Source organism: Coenobita brevimanus, chromosome 37 (genome assembly GCF_032717465.1).
Source record: "Coenobita brevimanus isolate Jiangsu-jjx chromosome 37, ASM3271746v2, whole genome shotgun sequence".
In the NCBI taxonomy this organism is placed as follows: Eukaryota; Metazoa; Arthropoda; class Malacostraca; order Decapoda; family Coenobitidae; genus Coenobita; species Coenobita brevimanus.
Window position 1 is genome coordinate 10,141,679 of NC_136990.1, and position 21,838 is coordinate 10,163,516.

Below are 21,838 nucleotides of genomic sequence, written 5' to 3' on the forward strand. Positions count from 1 at the left end.
AGGTTGAAGGGAGCCAGTAAGAGGGGGAGAGTTAATGAGACGAAAAGCCTTTGACTCCACCCTATTGAGAAGAGCTGTATGTGGGGAGCCTCCCCACACATGAGAGTTGTACTCCACACAGGGGCAGATAAAACCCCTGTATAGAGTCAACAATTGTGCAGGGGTAAAGAAAGAGCGGAGTCGGCTTAGCACACCCAATCTCTTGGAAGCAGATCTTACAAGAGATGTAATACGATCTTTCCAAGATAAGTCCCGAGTAAATGAAACCCCAAGTGGTGGTGATGATGGTGATGATGATGATGATGGTGATGATGATGATGATGATAAAGGTAGTGATGGAGGAGGTTATGATAATGATGATGATGATGAAGAAGATGGTGATGACGATGACAGTGATAAAGGTAGTGATGATGGTGGTGATGATGATGATGATGATGAAGAAGGTGGTGATGATGATGACAGTGATAAAGGTAGTGATGATGGTGGTTATGATGATGATGATGAAGAAGGTGGTGGTGGTGGTGGAGGTGGTTATGATATGGATGATGATGATAAAGGTGGTGGAAGTGGTTGTGGTATTGATGATGATGATCGTGGTGGTGGTGGTGGTAGTGATAGTGATAGTGGTGGTGGAGGTGGTGGTGGTGGAGGTGGTGGTTCCAGTGATGATGGTGGTGGTAATAGTAGTAGTAGTAGTTGTAGCAGCAGCAGTAGTAGTAGTAGTAGTAGTAGTAGTAGCAGCAGTAGTAGTAGTAGTAATAGTAGCTGCAGTAGTAGTAGTAGTAGCAGCAGCAGTAGTAGTAGTAGTAGTAGTAGTAGTAGTAGTAGCAGCAGTAGTAGTAGTAGTAGTAGTAGTAGTAGTAGTAGTAGTAGCTACAGTAGTAGTAGTAGTAGTAGCAGCAGTAGTAGTAGTAGTAGTAGTAGTAGTAGCAGTAGTAGTAGTAGTAGTAGTAGTAGTAGTAGTAGTAGTAGTAGCAGTAGTAGTAGTAGTAGTAGTAGTAGTAGTAGTAGTAGTAGTAGTAGTAGTAGTGGTAGTAGTAGTAGTAGCAGCAGTAGTAGTAGTAGTAGTAGTAGTAGTAGTAGTGGTAGTAGTAGTAGTAGTAGTAGTAGTAGTAGTAGTAGCTGCAGTACTAGTAGTAGTAGTAACGCCTCTGTACATTTCCATTACAGGTGTGGGAGGACATGGACCCTTCTTTCTTCCTCACCTTCTGGACGCTGACCATGAGTGACCTGGAGGTGCCCGAACACGTGTACCAGAAGGAGCTGAAGAAGATTGACACAAATGTGAGTACGTGTGGAGGGGGAGGCCAAGGATGAGGTGGAGGGATGGAGTGGAGAGGATGGACAGGGAGAGACTAACTAGAAGAGTGTGTATGTGAGGTGCAGGGGGAGGCCAAGGATGAGGTGGAGGGATGGAGTGGAGAGGATGGAGAATGAGAGACTGACTAGAAGAGTGTGAGTGAGGTGTAGGGGGAGGCCAAGGATGAGGTGGAGGGATGGAGTGTGGAGGATGGACAGGGAGAAACTAACTAGAAGAGTGTGTGTGTGGAGGGGTAGACCAAGGATGAGGTGGAGTGATGGAGAGTGAGAGACTGACTAGAAGAGTGTGTAGGTGAGGTGCAGGGGGAGACCAAGGATGAGATGGATGGGGAATGAGAGACTGGATAGGAGAGTGTGTGATAAGAGGGGGAGAGGAGGAGGGGTAGACCAAGGATGAAATGAAGCAATAGAGTGGAGAGGATGGAGAATATGTGACCCTTTTGTAGCATGTTTCACAACCTTATCATAGCACTTCTTCATGACTAGTACAGTTTTATCATAGTCTGCGTTTACAACTCAGCAGCCGTAGCACTTCTTCATGACTAGTACGGTATTATTATTATTGTTATTATTATTATTATTATTATTATTATTATTATTATTACACACTCTCATCTTAAATGTCGGGACCAGCTGCCTAGCCCTGGACTCCTACACCCCTCATGGGGCAATGTAGGATTGGATGATGGATGGATGGATGAATTATTATTATTATTATTATTATTATTATTTTTTTTTAATGCTAGGAAGAAGGAACCAAAGGCAGTTGTGATGGGCAGAGGGCAGTTTCAGGCCAGGTGGGAGTGAGAAGGGTAGGACACATGTACAGTATAGCCAGCCATTATGTCCCATGTAACGGATATTGGTATAGCCGATGGACATTCAGTGGTGTTGTGGTGACCAGTAAATCCAACATATACCATACCAGTGTCCAATATATAGTGTCCCATAATACCAGCATATACCAGTGTCCAATATATAGTGTTCTATAATACCAGCATATACCAGTGTCCAATATATAGTGTCCCATAATACCAGCATATACCAGTGTCCAATATATAGTGTCCCATAATACCAGCATATACCAGTGTCCAATTTAGCAAGGGTCTACTGTACATATAACACAAGAGAATAAATCACTTAGGAAAAGGTGTTGAGGAAGCATAGTGAACCAGTCAGTTTAAATCACTAAGGAAGAGGTCTTGGGAGGTTTAATTTGACTAGTAACCAAGGAGATTTTTCCCACCTGGACAGTAGTAATTAAGTAGTGAATATGACCCAGCTCTGTCAGATAAAAAAAAATTGTCACCCATATATATAAGGGAATAGTAAGGTGTATTAGGCAGAACGAATCACTTAGAAAGAGTTGTTGAGGTGCTAATTATTATAGTTCTTTCACCTATTTTGGTCAGGTAGAGTTAGGATTCCCTGGGCTTGAATGGTGAGTGAGTGAGTGTGTGGCCCAGTAAATTAAGAATTTTGATTAGTTTCTCCTATCCTTTTTTTTTTTTTTTTTGTTTTCTTGCTCCCTGGGCCCTACCTCACCCCATCCTTAGGTGGGGAAAGAGGCTGGAATGATGATGATGATGATGATGATGAGGAGGAGGAGGTATAGGAGGAAGATGATGATGATGATGATGATGAGGAGGAGGGTGGTGGTGGTGATGATGATGATGATGATGATGAGGAGGAGGAGGAGGGTGGTGGTGATGATGATGATGATGATGATGATGATGATGATGAGGAGGAGGAGGAGGAGGAGGAGGGTGGTGATGATGATGATGATGAGGAGGAGGAGGAGGAGGAGGAAGAGGAGGAGGAGTAGGAAATGATGATGATGATAATGATGATGATGATGAGGAGGAGTAGGAAATGATGATGATGATAATGATGATGATGATGATGATGATGAGGAGGAGGAGCAGGAAATGATGATGATGATGAGGAGGAAGAAGAGGAGGGTGAATACAATGATGCTGATGACGACAGTGACAGGAAGGCGTTTTAACCTAAGTCGTTTTCTGTGTTTTGCAGCCGTCAGCCACCAAACGCAAGAAGGAAACGGAGCGCCTGGTGGCACTGAAGGAGAAGCTGCAGGAGGAAGAACGCAGACAGAAGGAGCACGTTGACAGAGTGTACGCCAGGCTGCAGCAGGTGATGGCACGCACTGGTTTTTGTCTTTAGGTGGTGCAGAGGGAGGCCTTCATGTGGTGACACTGAGAGGAGTGGGTGGTGCAGCTGCCTGGTTATGTAAAGGATTCTCAGTTCCCTTCCTGTTAAGTCTTTTGGGAGGCCTTCAGGTGGTGGCACTGATAGTGGGTGGTGAAGCTGCCTGGTCATACAAACATCTCTATCCCCCCAAAAGGAGAATAGTGGACTGCCAGAGGAGGACAACTTGTCTGCAGTCCACTGGGTTTGCATCAGAGGATCCTGGGGTTGTAGCTGGTATTGCTGCCCTTTGACCTCCATGTTTGACCATTTTGCGCTTCAGTTTACTTTGTTTTTATTTGTTTTTGTGTATCTGTCTATCTATATCCAGACACCATAATCCTGCAAGGGGTGGCTGTTTGTGTTTGAGTTAGTTGTTTTACGGGGAGGGGCACTAACCCATCTGCTGACATGTAGAGGACACGTATGGGTTAGTTATATGGTTACCACCCAGCGTTGTAAGTGGTTTCCTGGCTCACAGGGAACCATTTAGCTTATCAGTCGATGTAAAGCCACCTAAAAAGGATAGAAGAGAGAAATTAAAAGTGGCAAGAAAGATGGGAGAAATAGGAGGAGAGGAGGACAGACACAGAAAAAGGGTGATAAAGGTGAAGAAAGAAGTAGGCAGCACTACATCAAGTGAGTGGATGATGGTGAGAAATAGGAAGAGAGGAGAACAGACCCAGAAAAAGGGTGATAAAGATGAAGGGAGAAGTAGGCAGCACTACATCAAGTGAGTGGATGATGGTGAGAAATAGGAAGAGAGGAGGACAGACACAGAAAAAGGGTGATAAAGGTGAAGGAAGAAGTAGGCAGCACTACATCAAGTGAGTGGATGATGGTGAGAAATAGGAAGAGAGGAGGACAGACACAGAAAAGGGTGATAAAGGTGAAAGAAGTAGGTAGCACTACGTCTATTGAGTGGATGATGGTGAGAAATAGGAAGAGAGGAGGACAGATACAGAAAAAGGGTGATAAAGGTGAAGGAAGAAGTAGGCAGCACTACATCAAGTGAGTGGATGATGTTTTTATTCAGTTTCGTTTAATTTGTTCTCGTTCATGTTTGAGTGTTTTTCTCATCGTGTCAACACTCCCCTGGCAATAGGTTGGTGTCCTTGCCTTATATATTGTGCATTACAGTAGCCTGGCTGTGACCCCTAGCACTGACTGGGGCAAAGTGGGATGGGCATTGTTTTTGCTTATGTGATTACAATTCTGCGCCAGACATGCCTTTCGTATTACTGTTCATCCCATAACAGGTATATCTGAACATATATGAATGTATCTGAAATACATCAATCTCAGTTTTGGCTCCATAGTACAGTAAAATACTTGTACTGAATTTCACTGTCTTGCCTATAAGTCTGTCTAACTATCTATCTATCTATTGCCAGATGCCTTAATCCCATAAGGGTTGGCTACGAACAAATCGCCTCCATGTCGTCCTGTCCCCAGCCATTTCACTGCCCTGCTTCCAGCTCACATGCCTCTCTCTCATATACCCCTCCACTCCATTCCTCCATCTCAACCTCAGCCTCCCCCTCTCTCTCTCCCCCCCTCCATCTCACTCACATATACTCTCCTCATCAGTCTCTCACCCTCCATCCTATCCACATGGTCAAATTCTGTTGGCAGTAAATGACAACTGGATGTTTCTTGATTTTGTTAGGGAAAGTGTTATTGTGTTAGTCACTGAGGATGAGGTGGAGGGACAGGGTGGAGAGGTGTAAGAGGGTGGGGTGTGTGGACTGGAGGGAGGGCAGCCAGATAACGGAGAACATAACGACGTGGAGGTGATTCATTTATTGGCATTGTTAAGCAACCCCAGTCTGTCAGGCTGAGCAGACCCATCAATTGCAGGCAAGCAACCATCGCTGTAGTGCTGTCTCATGCAGTAAAGTGATATAACCTTGTGGTAGACAGTGCCCCACCACAGTGAGGCATGGAGAATAATGTGGAGGTTTGATTCTGAGTGGATGCCTCATTGGGGTCTGGTTTGTTTGTGGCCATCCTTTGCAGTGATAAGGCATCTAGCAATTGTTAGTTGGGTATCTAGGGCTGGTGGCAGCACTGTCAAAGACGAGGGAGAGTGGCCATGTGCAGTTTGCCACAAGGGCGTGGGAAGTAATTCCATCTTGTGCAGTGTTTGTGATAAGTGAGTGCATAAGAGATGTAGTGGTATTAGAGGTAGACTGCAAGATAATGCAGTGTTTGTGATAAGTGGGTGCATAAGAGATGTAGTGGTATTAGAGGTAGACTGCAAGATAATGCAGTGTTTGTGATAAGTGGGTGCATAAGAGATGTAGTGATATTAGAGGTAGACTGCAAGATAATGCAGTGTTTGTGATAAGTGGGTGCATAAGAGATGTAGTGGTATTAGAGGTAGACTGCAAGAAAATGCAGTGTTTGTGATAAGTGGGTTCATAAGAGATGTAGTGGTATTAGAGGTAGACTGCAAGATAATGCAGTGTTTGTGATAAGTGGGTGCATAAGAGATGTAGTGGTATTAGAGGTAGACTGCAAGAAAATGCAGTGTTTGTGATAAGTGGGTTCATAAGAGATGTAGTGGTATTAGAGGTAGACTGCAAGATAATGCAGTGTTTGTGATAAGTGGGTTTATAAGAGATGTAGTGGTATTAGTGGAAGACTGCAAGATAATGCAGTGTTTGTGATAAGTGGGTGCATAAGAGATGTAGTGGTATTAGAGGTAGACTGCAAGATAATGCAGTGTTTGTGATAAGTGGGTGCATAAGAGATGTAGTGGTATTAGAGGTAGACTGCAAGATAATTCAGTGTTTGTGATAAGTGGCTGCATAAGAGATGTAGTGGTATTAGAGGTAGACTGCAAGATAATGCAGTGTTTGTGATAAGTGGCTGCATAAGAGATGTAGTGGTATTAGAGGTAGACTGCAAGATAATGCAGTGTTTGTGATAAGTGGCTGCATAAGAGATGTAGTGGTATTAGAGGTAGACTGCAAGATAATGCAGTGTTTGTGATAAGTGGGTGCATAAGAGATGTAGTGGTATTAGAGGTAGACTGCAAGATAATGCAGTGTTTGTGATAAGTGGCTGCATAAGAGATGTAGTGGTATTAGAGGTAGACTGCAAGATAATGCAGTGTTTGTGATAAGTGGCTGCATAAGAGATGTAGTGGTATTAGAGGTAGACTGCAAGATAATGCAGTGTTTGTGATAAGTGGGTGCATAAGAGATGTAGTGGTATTAGAGGTAGACTGCAAGATAATGCAGTGTTTGTGATAAGTGGGTGCATAAGAGATGTAGTGGTATTAGAGGTAGACTGCAAGATAATGCAGTGTTTGTGATAAGTGGGTGCATAAGAGATGTAGTGGTATTAGAGGTAGACTGCAAGATAATGCAGTGTTTGTGATAAGTGGGTGCATAAGAGATGTAGTGGTATTAGAGGTAGACTGCAAGATAATGCAGTGTTTGTGATAAGTGGGTGCATAAGAGATGTAGTGGTATTAGAGGTAGACTGCAAGATAATGCTGATTTCATGTGTGTGGTGTGTCGGGGAGAGCAGGTGGAGATTGTCAGGCATGAAAGGATTGATCTTGCTGGTGAGTCTCTTGAGTGTGTGGAAGAGTTTTGTTATTTGGGAGACATGTTATGTGCTGGAGGTGGGGCTGGAGCAGCTCTGTGGCTAGAGTGAGGAGTGGTTGGAAGAAGTTCAGGGAGCTGTTGCCTTGCCTGACTTTGAGAGGGTTCTCCGTGCATGCTGAGGGATCTTTGTATGCAGCATGTGTTAGGAGTGTAATGCTGTATGGTAGTGAGACCTGGGCAGTAAAGGAAGAGGATATTCACAGGCTCAAATGTACAGAAATGACAATGATTAGGTGGATGTGCAGTGCGTCCCTGAGTTTGAGGCCTGAGGGGGCTGGGTTTACGATGGAAGAGTTGAGAGGTAGGATGGGACTGGAGTGTATTGGTGTTGTGATGAGGAGAGGTAGATGGAAATGGTTTGGGCATGTGGAGAGGATGAGGGATGATAATTGGGTGCAGAAAGTGAGAAGTGTTAATGTTGGAGGAAGGGTAGTGAGAGGTAGACCGAAAAAGTTGTGGGGCGGGGTCATTTAGTGTGACCTCAGGGTTTAGGGAAGCTGCCAGAGATTGAGCAGCATAGAGAGCTGCCATTAGGTGACCAAGTCCAACGCATGCAAACATGTTGGAGCCTTCAAAAATGAAAATGATTTGTTGGTGGGCAGGCCAAGAGGAAGGTATGGGGAAGGCCTGGTGGTTCATGCTGTGTGGTAATAATGATGCTGTACACTAACAATGCTGTACACCCACAGGAGAAGGACCGGTGGTTCATGCTGTGGGGTAATAACGATGCTGTACACTAACAATGCTGTACACCCACAGGAGAAGGACCGGTGGTTCATGCTGTGTGGTAATAATGATGCTGTACACTAACAATGCTGTACACCCACAGGAGAAGGACCGGTGGTTCATGCTGCGTGGGGCTCGTTCACCCAAGACTGACACAGTGACGGCATTCCTACAGCTCTGCCTCTTCCCACGATGCACCTTCACTGCACTGGATTCCATATACTGTGCGAAGTTAGTTGTCTATCAGTCTATCTGTCTATCTATCCATCTATATCTGTCTAAATATCTATCTACCTCTTGCCAGACACCTTAATCCCGTAAAGAGTGGTCACAAACAAATTCCCTCCACATTGCCCTGTCTTTTGCCACGTGTCTGTCCTTTCAGCTCGCACCCCCTCTCTCATGTGTCTCTCCACTCCATCCTTCCATCGCAGCCTTGGTTTCCTCCTCCTCCTCTCCCCCTCCATCACACTTACACTCTTCTAGTCAGTCTCTCATTTTCCATCCCTCCATCTTATCACTGGTCTCTGCCTCCTCCTTCTCTCCCCTTCCACCTCTCTCACACACACTCTTCTAGTCAGTCTCTCATTCTGCATCCTCTCCATTCCATCCCTTCATCTTATCCTTGGTCTCCCCCTCCACCTCACTCAGTCACACTCTTCTAGTCAGTCTCTCATTCTCCATGCTCTCCACATGTCAGTAAATAACCAAAAAGAGAGTCATGAAGAGGCACATGCAGAAATAAGCTAGTCACAAAGAAGTGCTTGGCAGTCTGCAAATATGAACCCTACTCTCCCTTTCTCTCTCTCTCTCTCTCTCTCTCAACTGGCATGAAAGGGTTGTCTGTCTGTCTGTCTGTCTCTCTCTCTCTCTCTCTCTCTGAACTGGCATGAAAGGGTTGGTGGTCTGTGTGTGTGTGTGTGTGTGTGTGTGTGTGTGTGTGTGTGTGTGTGTGTGTGTGTCTCTCTCTCTCTCTCTCTCTCTCTCTTGATGGTTACATACTTGCTTTACTCTTTAATCTCTGAGGTGGATGGATGGATGGTTTGCAGATTCTGTGGATGTTCAGGTGGATGGGTGGATGGTTTAACAGGTGGGTGGATGGCTGGTTAATTGATTGGGTGGGTGGATGGATGGATGTCTAGATTGATGGATGGATGGTTGATTGGATGAATAGATGAAAAGATGTTAGGATGGTTGCATGGAAGGATGGATGGATGGAAGGAAGGATGGATGGAAGGATGGATGGAAGGATGGATGGCTACATACTTAATCTTCCATTTTATTTCAGGTTCGTTAAGATGCTACACAGCCTCAAGACACCCAACTTCTCCACGCTCATCTGCTATGATCGGGTAAGTGCACATGTGTACGTTTGCATCTGTGAGTGCCTTGGCCATGTACGTACAAAGACTCTGTTAATGTGCACCAGATGTGTAGGTTTGCATTTGTGTGTGCCTTGGCCATGTACGTACACAGACCCTGTTAATGTGCACCAGATGTGTAGGTTTGCATCTGTGAATGCCTTGGCCATGTACATACACAAAGTCCTCAACAGCATTGGATATGTACATGAATATTTGTGAAAACCTTGGATATACACATACACATAATTCTGTTGCTATATATTGCCGTTTCTGTGTAATATTTCTCTCTATGTATCTGTAGCCCGACGCCCTAATCCTGCAAAGGGTGGCTGCAGACAAAATGCCTCCAAGTTGCTCTGTCACCTACCATGTGACTGCCCTCCCCCCAGCTCACTCCCCATCCCTTATATAATTTTTCACTCTTAGTTATCAACAGGTGTGTATGTGTAAGTCAGTGAACACCTTGGCTATGTACACCAGGTCTGGGTTATGTATGCATTGCCTTGGGTGTACATGTCCATTGTGTCCTAATGTTACACAGACATCTTGCTGTGTCTCATATCGTTTGTGCTGTTAACTCATTCATTCATTGCCAGACGCCATGTATCCCAAACGGGGTGGCCAAGGGCTTAGAGTTAATTGTTTTACAGGGAGGGGCACTAATCCTCCACCAACCCCACTTGACACGTAGGGAGAACGTTATGCCAACAGCATCTGGTGTTCCCAGGCGGACACCCATCCAAGTACTAACCAGACCCAGCTGTTAACTCCCTTCATTCAATTGACATCACTTGAGATGTTGTGTAACATCACCTACACAGCATCAGTCTATGGCACAGCGGACCTACTGGTGTGTACAGACTGGCCTGGCACACAGTATGATGGTGATGTCTTTGTATTTCAGATGTTCTGTGACGTCACATACGTGGTAGCCTTGTGTATGGAACAAGAGGCACAATAGTCCATGATTCTTGCTTGATACATTAAGCACAGTAATGGCCTGGCACTAGTTTTACTGATGATGATGATGTTGTCTTTGTATTTCAGATGTTCTTTGACATCACTTACACGGTAGCGTATAATGATGTCTGTATTTTCAGATGTTCTGTGACCACGTACACGGTAGCCTATAATGATGTCTTTGTATATCAGGTGTTGTGTGACATCACGTACACAGTAGCGTATAATGATGTCTTTGTATTTCAGATGTTCTGTGACATCACGTACACAGTAGCCTCGTGTACAGAACAGGAGGCGCACCGGTACGCCCGTTTCCTTCTGGGTACGCTGGACACGGTGATGGCGTGGCACGCGTCGCCGGCCAACTATGAGCGAGAGTGTGCCAGCTTCCCCGGCTTTGTCACCAAGTACCGCGTGTCACGGCAGGAGGCCAATGACTATGTCGACTATGAGAACTACAGGCATGTGGTGCACAAGTGGCACTACAAGATTACTAAGGTGGGTGACACAGACCATCCACTCACTCAGTGTAGTACCCTAGTGTCTTTAGGACCATCCACTCACTTGATGTACTAGTGCCTTTGAGCGTCACAGTAGGAAGCCAGCAACTATGTCGACTATGAGAACTACAGGCATGTGGTGCACAAGTGGCACTACAAGATTACTAAGGTTGGTGTCACAAACCATCCACTCACTCAATGTAGTAGTATCATTGAGTATATTATTAACCATCCACTCACATAATGTAGTAGTGCCTTTGAGTGTCAGAGTAGGAAGCCAACAACTATGTGGACTGTGAGAATTACCGGAATGTGGTGAACGAATGGCACTGCAGGATTACAAATGTTTGAACAGTATTTAACCATCCACTCATTTGATGTACTACTACCATACAGTAAGCATTTGTTTATAACCATCCTTTCACTCAGTGTAGTAATGCATGTACTACTCCATCACTTCTCTATCACCTCTCATCACCTCTGTCACTCCTATAACACTTCCAACACTTCTCCATCACTTCCAACACTTCTCCATCACTTCTCCATCACTTCCAACACTTCTCCATCACTTCCAACACTTCTCCATCACTTCTAACACTTCCAACACTTCTCCATCACTTCCAACACTTCTCCATCACTTCTTCATCACTTCCAACACTTCTCCATCACTTCTCCATCACTTCCAACACTTCTCCATCACTCCCAACACTTCTCCATCACTTCAAATACTTCTCCATCACTTCCAGCACTTCTCCATCACTTCTCCATCACCTCTAGCACTTCCAACACTTCTCCATCACTTCCAACACTTCTCCATCACCTCTAACACATCCAACACTTCTCCATCACCTCTAACACTTCCAACACTTCTCCATCACCTCTAACACTTCCAACACTTCTCCATCACCTCTAACACTTCCAACACTTCTCCATCACTTCTAACACTTCCAACACTTCTCCATCACCTCTAACACTTCCAACACTTCTCCATCACTTCTAACACTTCCAACACTTCTCCATCACCTCTAACACTTCCAACACTTCTCCATCACCTCTAACACTTCCAACACTTCTCCATCACCTCTAACACTTGTAAAACTCCCCCCTCTCCCTCTCTCTCTCTCTCTCACACGTCTAACACCTCCCTAACACCTCTCTCTCTCTCTCCTAACAGGCGCTAGTCACCTGCCTGGAGAGTGGCGACTGCATACAAATACGCAACGCCATCCTTATCCCTCTAACACCTCTCTCTCACCTCTAACACCTCTCTAACACCTCCCTAACACTCATAACACCTCCCTAACACCTCTCTCTCACCTCTAACACCTCTCAGACATCTCTATCTCACCTCTAACACCTCTCTAACACCTCTCTCTCACCTCTAACACCTCTCTCTCTGTCTCCTAACAGGCCCTGGTCACCTGCCTGGAGAGTGGTGACTACATTCAGATACGCAACGCCATCCTTATCCTTCTAACACCTCTCTAACACCTCTCTCTCACCTCTAACACCTCTCTAACACCTCTCTCTCTGTCTCCTAACAGGCCCTTGTCACCTGCCTGGAGAGTGGTGACTACATGCATATACGCAACGCCATCCTTATCCCTCTAACACCTCTCTCTCACCTCTAACACCTCCCTAACACTCGTAACGCCTCCCTAACACCTCTCTCACCCCTTTCACCTCTAACACCTCCCTAACACCTCTCTTACCTCTAACACCCCTAACACTCATAGCACCTCTCCAACACCTCTCTCTCACCTCTAACACCTCTCTCTCACCTCTAACACCTCTCTCACCTCTAACACCTCTCTAACCTCTCTCTCTCTCTCTCTCCTAACAGGCCCTGGTCACCTGCCTGGAGAGTGGTGACTACATTCAGATACGCAACACCATCCTTATCCCTCTAATACCTCTCTCTCACCTCTAACACCCCTCTAACACCTCTAACACCTCCCTGACACTCATAACACCTCCCTAACACCTCTCTCACCTCTAACACCTCCCTAACACTCATAGCACCTCTCCAACACCTCTAACACCTCCGTAACACCTCTCTCTCACTCAGACACCTCTCTAACACCTCCCTAACACTCCTAACACCTCTCTCTGTCTCCTAACAGGCCCTGGTCACCTGCCTGGAGAGTGGCGACTACATTCAGATACGCAACGCCATCCTCATCCTACAGGGTGTAATCCAGCGCTTCCCCGCCATCACAAACTTGGCCGCGGTGATTGAAAAGAGAATAGAGAAGGTGAGGCAGAGGCAGGGCAGACTGAGCGCCAGGGATAGGGTGACGTGGAGGTGATTTGTCTTAGGCCACCCTCCAGACAATATAGGTTGATGTGGAGGGGATTTGTTTTTGGTCACCCTCCAGCCAATATAGGGTGACATGGAGGTGATTTGTCTTAGGCCACCCTCCAGCCAATAAAGGATAGGGTGACATGGAGGTGATTTGTTTTTGGCTACCCTCCAGCCAGTAGATGTATAGGTAGTGGATGGAAATAGGGTCACAGCTGGTAGGAATGTGAACCTAGTGGACTACAGGCTAAAGTTCCCCTCCCTGCAGTCTACCATCGTCCTTTTAGGGGATAGGGACGGAGGTGAGCAATGTTTGTATAGCCAGGCAGGTGCAGCACTGGAGTATGTTAATGCCACCACATGAAGGCATCCCCACCACACACACACACACACACACACACACACACACACACACACACACACACACACACACACACACACACACACACACACACACACACACACACACACACACACACACACAGCAAGATAAGGAGGAAGCTATGAGGGGAAAAGAGGAGGAAATTAACACACACACACACACACACACACACAGCAAGATAAGGAGGAAGCTATGAGGGGAAAAGAGGAGGAAATTACCACACACACACACACACACACACACACACACACACACACAGCAAGATAAGGAGGAAGCTATGAGAGGAAAAGAAGAGGAAATTAACACACACACACACACACACACACACACACACACACACACACAGAGCAAGATAAAGAGGAAGATGTGAGAGGAAAAGAAGAGGAAATTACCACACACACACACACACACACACACACACACACACACAGCAAGATAAGGAGGAAGCTTTGAGGGGTAAACAAGAGGACATTGCTATAGGTGATAAAGATCGAACGCCAGATGCTATACTGATTCTGTAGTTGTTATGTGTGCTGGCGTAGATATTTTTCTTGCTGCAGCTCACACCACACAGCCCAGTGGCAGAATAAGACAATACTGTGGCTCTGCATCCTGTCCATGGCACTTCTTTGTGATTAGCATCCTATTCTGGTGTTAATTTATTGTGTCAACTCAGCATTCAAGGATTCCAGAGGCTTGAATGATGAGTGAATGGTAGCGTGGCCCATTGGATTGGGCAAAATTGGGCTGTCTGGACATTGCTACTCCTCACCCTGACCCGAGGTTCATGTGAATGTGAGCACAGTGGACTGCAGGCTGAGTTGTCCCTCCCCTGCAGCTCCACCATCCTCCCTTTGTGGGATAGGGAGGGAGGTGAAGGATACTTGCACTAACCAGGCAGCTGCACTGCTTGGTTAATATGGGTCCACCACATGAAGGCATCCTGCCCAGCACCACTCTGAGCCTCGTAATTGACTTCTTGTGAGTAGGTGAGGCCACAGGGAATTTAAAGTATTCAGTCATTCAATCATCCTCTTAAACCTGCTCAGGTAGATGTCAGGCCGTGTTGCATAGCAGGTACACTTGGCCTCTCAGACCCAAAAGTATATAAATTCAGGAAAAATGTTTATGTTTATTGCAATACTAAAAATAGAGTAACATATTTAATGTTTCCGCAACACACACATGTAAAAAAATGAACTGTTCTTTTCTTTTTATATTTTTAACAAATAAAAAAAAACTAGGAAATTCAGTAAATAAATTTTGGCCTTCTATAAGATAATAAAAAAAAATCTGAGTGGTTGCTTGAGCTGTGGCAAAGCCTGGTATGGGCTGGTGGTCCATGGTGTGAGGAGCGGCTGCCAGACACTGCATTCATATCTGCAGTCAGGGAGAACACAATACCTCACACACCTCAGGTATACGTGGGTCTCGCATGCCCAACTTATACTCACATACCCTAATACTGTGGCAACGGAGAGACAGCTTGAAGTACCTCCCTCATCCCTTATACACAACCTTAGCAAGCTACTGATAAGCACAGGAGTACCAGGTATATGTAGGTGTGTATGAACTAGACATTGAGACAGGGTGGGTGGGTCACTTACACCCACCTCTACCTGAGCAGGGTTAACTGCTAGTGAAATTGGGTCTCCCTGGTTACTAGTTAGTCTTATTTACTAGTTCAATTGAATCTCCTTGGTTACTAGTTCAAATGCACTATAGGTAGGAGTTTGTAGAGAAGAGATGATAATTAACATAAAATGATCTGCCCCATTCTCTCTCTCTCTCTCTCTCTCTCTCTCACAGCAGCCTAAGTAACAAGTTGGCAGGAATCAGGAGCACCAGCATCACTCTCTCTCTCTCTCTCTCTCTCTCTCTCTCTCTCTCTCTCTCTTTTTCTCTCTCTCACAGCAGCCTAAGTAACATGTTGGCAGGAATCAAGAGCACCAGCATTGCCACCAAGCCTTCAGTTAGCCATATTCTGTGTGCCTTTGACGTTTCCTTATCCACTTTGTGTGTTGTGGTGCCGGCTAAGTCTGCTGGTGTGGGTGTAGGTGTGGCAGTGGGATTAGGACATGAATAAATAAGTGTACTGGGGACAGGCGCTCACAACAAACGAGAAATCACCAGGTGTAGTGTAAGTGTAGTTGTGTGTGTGTGTGTGTGTGTGTGTGTGTGTGTGTGTGAGAGAGAGAGAGAGAAAGAGAGAGAATCAGAAAATATTCTTCTATGTCATATATATTTATGTTGCTAATATTTCTTTCCCATAAATATACATCCCCTAACACCTTCCAATAATCTTATCATTCCTCCCACAGTGTCGGAGAGCAACCTTCCTTCTCATAGTCTTTGCTTAATATTGTTAGTCTATACAGAATTGTGACTCGGATTGACTCTATCAGATACGTTTATGTGAAGCTACAGAATGTGGTGAATGTTTTTGGTATATCAGATAGAGCCAGGATTCTCGGGGCTTAAGTGGTGAGTGAATGGAAGCGTGGCCCATTGGATTGGGTAAACTTGAGCTGTCTGGACGTTCTACTCCTCCCCCTGCCCTAGGGTGGGAAAGGAGGTCCCGATGATGATGATGATGATGATGAGTTGACAGGATGGATGGAACTGGAGTGTATTGGTGTTGTGATGAGGAGGGGTAGATTGAGATGGTTTGGGAGGAAGGATGGGACTGGAGTGTATTGGTGTTGTGATGAGGAGGGGTAGATTGAGATGGTTTGGGAGGAAGGATGGGACTGGAGTGTATTGGTGTTGTGATGAGGAGGGGTAGATTGAGATGGTTTGGGAGGAAGGATAGGACTGGAGTGTATTGGTGTTGTGATGAGGGGGGGTAGATTGAGATGGTTTGGGAGGAAGGATGGGACTGGAGTGTATTGGTGTTGTGATGAGGAGGGGTAGATTGAGATGGTTTGGGAGGAAGGATGGGACTGGAGTGTATTGGTGTTGTGATGAGGAGGGGTAGATTGAGATGGTTTGGGATGATGATGATGATGATAAAGAATTTTTCATATAACCCCTTGTATTAGCACAGCGGAAGGGAGTGTTGGTTAGATTTTGATGGTGTTTGTACTGTTCTTAACGTACCCTAGTCAGCAGGAACTATCAAGAAGCAACGGCAGGAGACCACAGCCATGAGAGTCCTTTCTTGGATGGACTGTATCATGTAGTCTTTGTTTGAGAGAGAGAGACAGACAGACCTTTTTGAGAACTTGTGGCATAGGCAGAAGAGGTGATATAAATAATGGGGAGAAGTAATGAGCATTGTGGAATGGAAGAAAGGGCAATTAGAGTGGACTGTGGAATTACTGAATGGATGAAAATGAATTCTTTGAGTTGGTGTGGATGTATATTGACAGAGTTTGAAAGGGAGGTGAAGGGTAATATGAGACAGAATTTATGTAGCTTGGAAGAGGAGGAGGAGGAGTGTTTGAGTGAGAAGTATGCAAGAAAGTAGCAAGGAATTGGAGATGGTGATGATGATGATGATGATGATGGTGATGGTGATGGTGATGGTGATGATGATAGACTTGGATCTAGAGAGGTTTACATTTACCCTGCATTGATGCTCGAGACTTAGAAACGGCCTGGTTGGGTATGGCCTGGGAGAGATATAGGAATTTACTCTTTATACTCTAACTTGGCCTAAAATTGCCATCTCTCCATCTTGAATACTGAGTTGCAGCAAAGGATTAACACTAGATAATGGTGCTAGTCATGAAGAAGTGCTGTGGAAAGGATGTAGAGCCATAGTACTGTCTGAATCTGCCAGTGAACTTCATGAAATACCCATGGTCTGTAAAAGAAAAAGAAATCTAGGCCAAGTTAAGGTGAAATGAGTATATGGTCATTCACCTTAACTTGTCCCAGATTTTCATCCCTTTGTGGCTTACTTCACATAGCTCAGTGTCAGAAAAAGACAATACTGTGGCCCTACTTCCTTTCTTTGGCACTTCTTCATGACCAGCATCATATTCTGGTGTTAATCTGTTATATCTCAGCATTCAAGATGGATGGAAGGCAATTTTAGGTCAAGGTAGAGCTGGTATGGTGTTTGATATTTGCTTTCCATGGACGCAGGTCAAATCCAACGAGCGCAATCGTCGTAATGACCTGTACGTGCTGGCAAACAGCTACTCCGGCCGCCTCAAGGCCATCAAACCCTCGCTCATGCCCGAGACGGACTTCCACATCGTTCCAAAGCGCCCCCCTCCCCCCACCAGGACAGTCAACGGCACGGCAGAGTCCCCGGCAGGAACAACAACAACAGCAGCAGAACCAAAGACACCAAATGATGTCACTGAGTCCAAGAGTACCAAGGTGAGCGGCAGGCTGACCATAAGAATTAATATTTGAAAGTTTGGCTGGATACCACAGTGTGTTGTTAATAGGATGGTTGGTGTGGTTGGATGGTGTGGTTGTGTGGTTAATGGTTGGATGGTGTGGTTAATGGTTGGATGGTGGGGTTGTGGTTAATGGTTGGATGGTGGGGTTGTGGTTAATGGTTGGATGGTGGGGTTGTGTGGTTAATGGTTGGATGGTGTGGTTGTGTGGTTAATGGTTGGATGGTGGGGTTGTGTGGTTAATGGTTGGATGGTGGGGTTGTGTGGTTAATGGTTGAATGATGTGGTTGTGTGGTTAATGGTTGGATGGTGTGGTTGTGTGGTTAATGGTTGGATGGTGTGGTTGTGTGGTTAATGGTTGGATGGTGGGGTTGTGTGGTTAATGGTTGGATGGTGGGGTTGTGTGGTTAATGGTTGGATGGTGTGGTTGTGTGGTTAATGGTTGGATGGTGGGGTTGTGTGGTTAATGGTTGGATGGTGGGGTTGTGTGGTTAATGGTTGGATGGTGGGGTTGTGTGGTTAATGGTTGGATGGTGGGGTTGTGTGGTTAATGGTTGGATGGTGTGGTTGTGTGGTTAATGGTTGGATGGTGTGGTTAATGGTTGAATGGTGGGGTTGTGTGGTTAATGGTTGGATGGTGGGGTTGTGTGGATGTAAATAGGGTGACTTGTCAGTAGGGTGGTTAGGCAGGGTGGTTGTATGAAGGTTGTAAATGTGAGTAGGTTGGTAGTAGTAGTTGCAGCACAAGGCTCCTCTGACTATGACCCCAGTGGACTGCAGGCTGAAGTTACCCTCCTCCTGCACACCACCATCCTCCTGTAGGTGGATAGGAAAGGAGTTGAAAGACGTTTATATATACACATTGCAGAGCCAGCTAGTCATATCAGTGCCACCACATGAAGGGACCCATCCAGTAAGGTGGTGAGAAGGGTGTAGGTGAGTGAATCCAAGAAGGTGGATGGGTGTGGGAAAGGAGTGTGTGTGTGGAGGGAACTGACAGGATGAGCTGGATGGATAAAATAGGCATAAATTAGTAGTAGTAGTAGCAATAGTAGTAGTAGAGGTAGTAGTGGTAATAGTAGTAGTAGTAAAGTGATGTGTGAAGCTACAGAACGTGGTGAATGTTTTTGGCGTATCCGATAGAGCCAGGATTCCGGGGGCTTGAATGATGAATGAATGGAAGCGTGGCCCATTGACTCTATCAGATACGTTTATGTGAAGCTACAGAACGTGGTGAATGTTTTTGGCGTATCCGATAGAGCCAGGATTCCGGGGGCTTGAATGATGAATGAAAGGAAGCATGGCCCATTGACTCTATCAGATACGTTTATGTGAAGCTACAGAACGTGGTGAATGTTTTTGGCGTATCCGATAGAGCCAGGATTCCAGGGACTTGAATGATGAATGAATGGAAGCGTGGCCCATTGACTCTATCAGATACATTTATGTGAAGCTACAGAACGTGGTGAATGTTTTTGGCATATTTGATAGAGCCAGGATTCCGGGGGCTTGAATGATGAATGAATGGAAGCGTGGCCCATGGACTCTATCAGATACATTTATGTGAAGCTACAGAACGTGGTGAATGTTTTTGGCGTATCCGATAGAGCCAGGATTCCGGGGGCTTGAATGATGAGTGAATGGAAACGTGGCCCATTGACTCTATCAGATACGTTTATGTGAAGCTACAGAACGTGGTGAATGTTTTTGGCGTATCCGATAGAGCCAGGATTCCGGGGGCTTGAATGATGAATGAATGGAAGCGTGGCCCATTGACTCTATCAGATACGTTTATGTGAAGCTACAGAACGTGGTGAATGTTTTTGGCGTATCCGAGAGAGCCAGGATTCCGGGGGCTTGAATGATGAATGAATGGAAGCGTGGCCCATTGACTCTATCAGATACGTTTATGTGAAGCTACAGAACGTGGTGAATGTTTTTGGCGTATCCGATAGAGCCAGGATTCCGGGGGCTTGAATGATGAGTGAATGGAAGCGTGGCCCATTGGATTGGGCAAATTTGGGCTGTCTGGACATTGCTACTCCTCACCCTGCCCTAGGGTGGGAAAGGATGTTCGGATGATGATGATGATGATGATGATGATGATGATGATGACAGTTATGATGACATTCACAACACTGATGATGATGGTGGTGATGGTGATGATGATGACAGTTATGATGACATTGATGACACTGATGATGATGATGGTGGTGATGGTGATGATGATGATGATGGTGATGATGATGATGATGATGATGACAGTTATGAAGACATTGATGACACTGATGATGATGATGGTGGTGATGGTGATGATGATGATGACAGTTCTGATGATACTGATGATGATGGTGGCGATGGTGATGATGGTGGCGATGGTGATGATGATGATGATGATGACAGTTATGATGACATTCACAACACTGATGATGATGATGGTGATGGTGATGATGATGACAGTTATGATGACATTGACGACACTGATGATGATGATGGTGGTGATGGTGATGATGATGATGATGGTGATGATGATGATGATGGTGATGATGGTGATGATGATGACAGTTATGATGACATTGACGACACTGATGATGATGATGGTGGTGATGGTGATGATGGTGATGATGATGATGATGGTGATGATGGTGATGATGATGACAGTTATGATGACATTGATGACACTGATGATGATGATGGTGGTGATGGTGATGATGATGATGATGGTGATGATGGTGATGATGATGATGATGGTGATGATGGTGATGATGATGACAGTTATGATGACATTGGCGACACTGATGATGATGATGGTGGTGATGGTGATGATGATGATGATGGTGATGATGGTGATGATGATGATAATGGTGATGATGGTGATGATGATGACAGTTATGATGACATTGATGACACTGATGATGATGATGGTGGTGATGGTGATGATGATGATGATGGTGATGGTGATGATGGTGGTGATGGTGATGATGATGATGATGGTGATGGTGATGGTGATGATGCTGGTTGGTTTTCAGATGGAGGTGAGTGGGGCGGCCAATGGTGAGGTGGAGGTGAAAGAGGAGAAGGAGGACAAGGACTCCAAGAGGACTGAGAGCCCCAGGTGAGCTAGTGTGTAGGTCTGTCTATCTATCTATCTATCTATCTGTCCATCTGTCTATCTGTCTATCTATGTATCTATCTATTGCCAGACGCCTTAATCCCGTAAGGGGTGGCCACAAACGAATTGCCTTCATGTCGCCCTGTCCCCCGCCATTTCACAGCTCCCAGCTCACACCCCACTCTCTCATATACCTTTCCACTCCATCCTTCCATCTCATCCTTGGCCTCCCCCTCCCTCTCCCCCCCTCCACCTCACTCACATACACTCTCCTTGTCAGTCTCTCATTCTCCATTCTCTCCACAAGGCCAAACCACCTCAGTGTGTTTCTCCTAACACTTCCTATCACATCCACATCCACACCACAACACTCCCTCACTTCCTCATTTGTCAGTCTGTCTCTCCATGTAACTCCACTCACATACACTCTCCTCGTCAGTCTCTCACTCTCCATCCTCTCCACATGGCCAAACCACCTCAGTGTGTTTCTCCTAACGCTTCCTATCACATCCACATCCACACCACAACGCTCCTTCACTTCCTCATTTGTCAGTCTGTCTCTCCATGTAACTCCACTCACATACACTCTCCTCGTCAGTCTCTCACTCTTCATCCTCTCCATATGGCCAAACCACCTCAGTGTGTTTCTCCTAACACTTCCTATCACATCCACATCCACACCACAATGCTCCTTCACTTCCTCATTTGCCAGTCTGTCTCTCCATGTAACTCCACTCACATACACTCTCCTCTTCAGTCTCTCACTCTCCATCCTCGTCACATGGCCAAACCACCTCAGTGTGTTTCTCCTAACGCTTCCTATCACATCCACATCCACACCACAACGCTTCTTCACTTCCTCATTTGTCAGTCTGTCTCTCCATGTAACTCCACTCACATACACTCTCCTCATCAGTCTCTCACTCTCCATCCTCTCCACATGGCCAAACCACCTCAGTGTGTTTCTCCTAACGCTTCCTATCACATCC

At 45.6% G+C, this 21,838-nt stretch overlaps 1 protein-coding gene across 1 annotated transcript in view; it reads left to right on the forward strand.

The window, feature by feature from the left end:
- The window catches only part of tho2 (THO complex subunit 2-like protein), a 168,208-nt gene that overhangs the window by 65,816 nt on the left and 80,554 nt on the right, over positions 1 to 21,838 (forward strand). The window contains exons 18-25 of the mRNA XM_080269804.1: positions 1,171 to 1,284; positions 3,355 to 3,474; positions 7,978 to 8,105; positions 9,163 to 9,226; positions 10,445 to 10,696; positions 12,822 to 12,953; positions 17,475 to 17,714; positions 20,767 to 20,852. Of these exons, the coding sequence (XP_080125930.1) occupies positions 1,171 to 1,284; positions 3,355 to 3,474; positions 7,978 to 8,105; positions 9,163 to 9,226; positions 10,445 to 10,696; positions 12,822 to 12,953; positions 17,475 to 17,714; positions 20,767 to 20,852 (1,136 nt within the window). The remainder of the gene's footprint in view (positions 1 to 1,170; positions 1,285 to 3,354; positions 3,475 to 7,977; positions 8,106 to 9,162; positions 9,227 to 10,444; positions 10,697 to 12,821; positions 12,954 to 17,474; positions 17,715 to 20,766; positions 20,853 to 21,838) is intronic.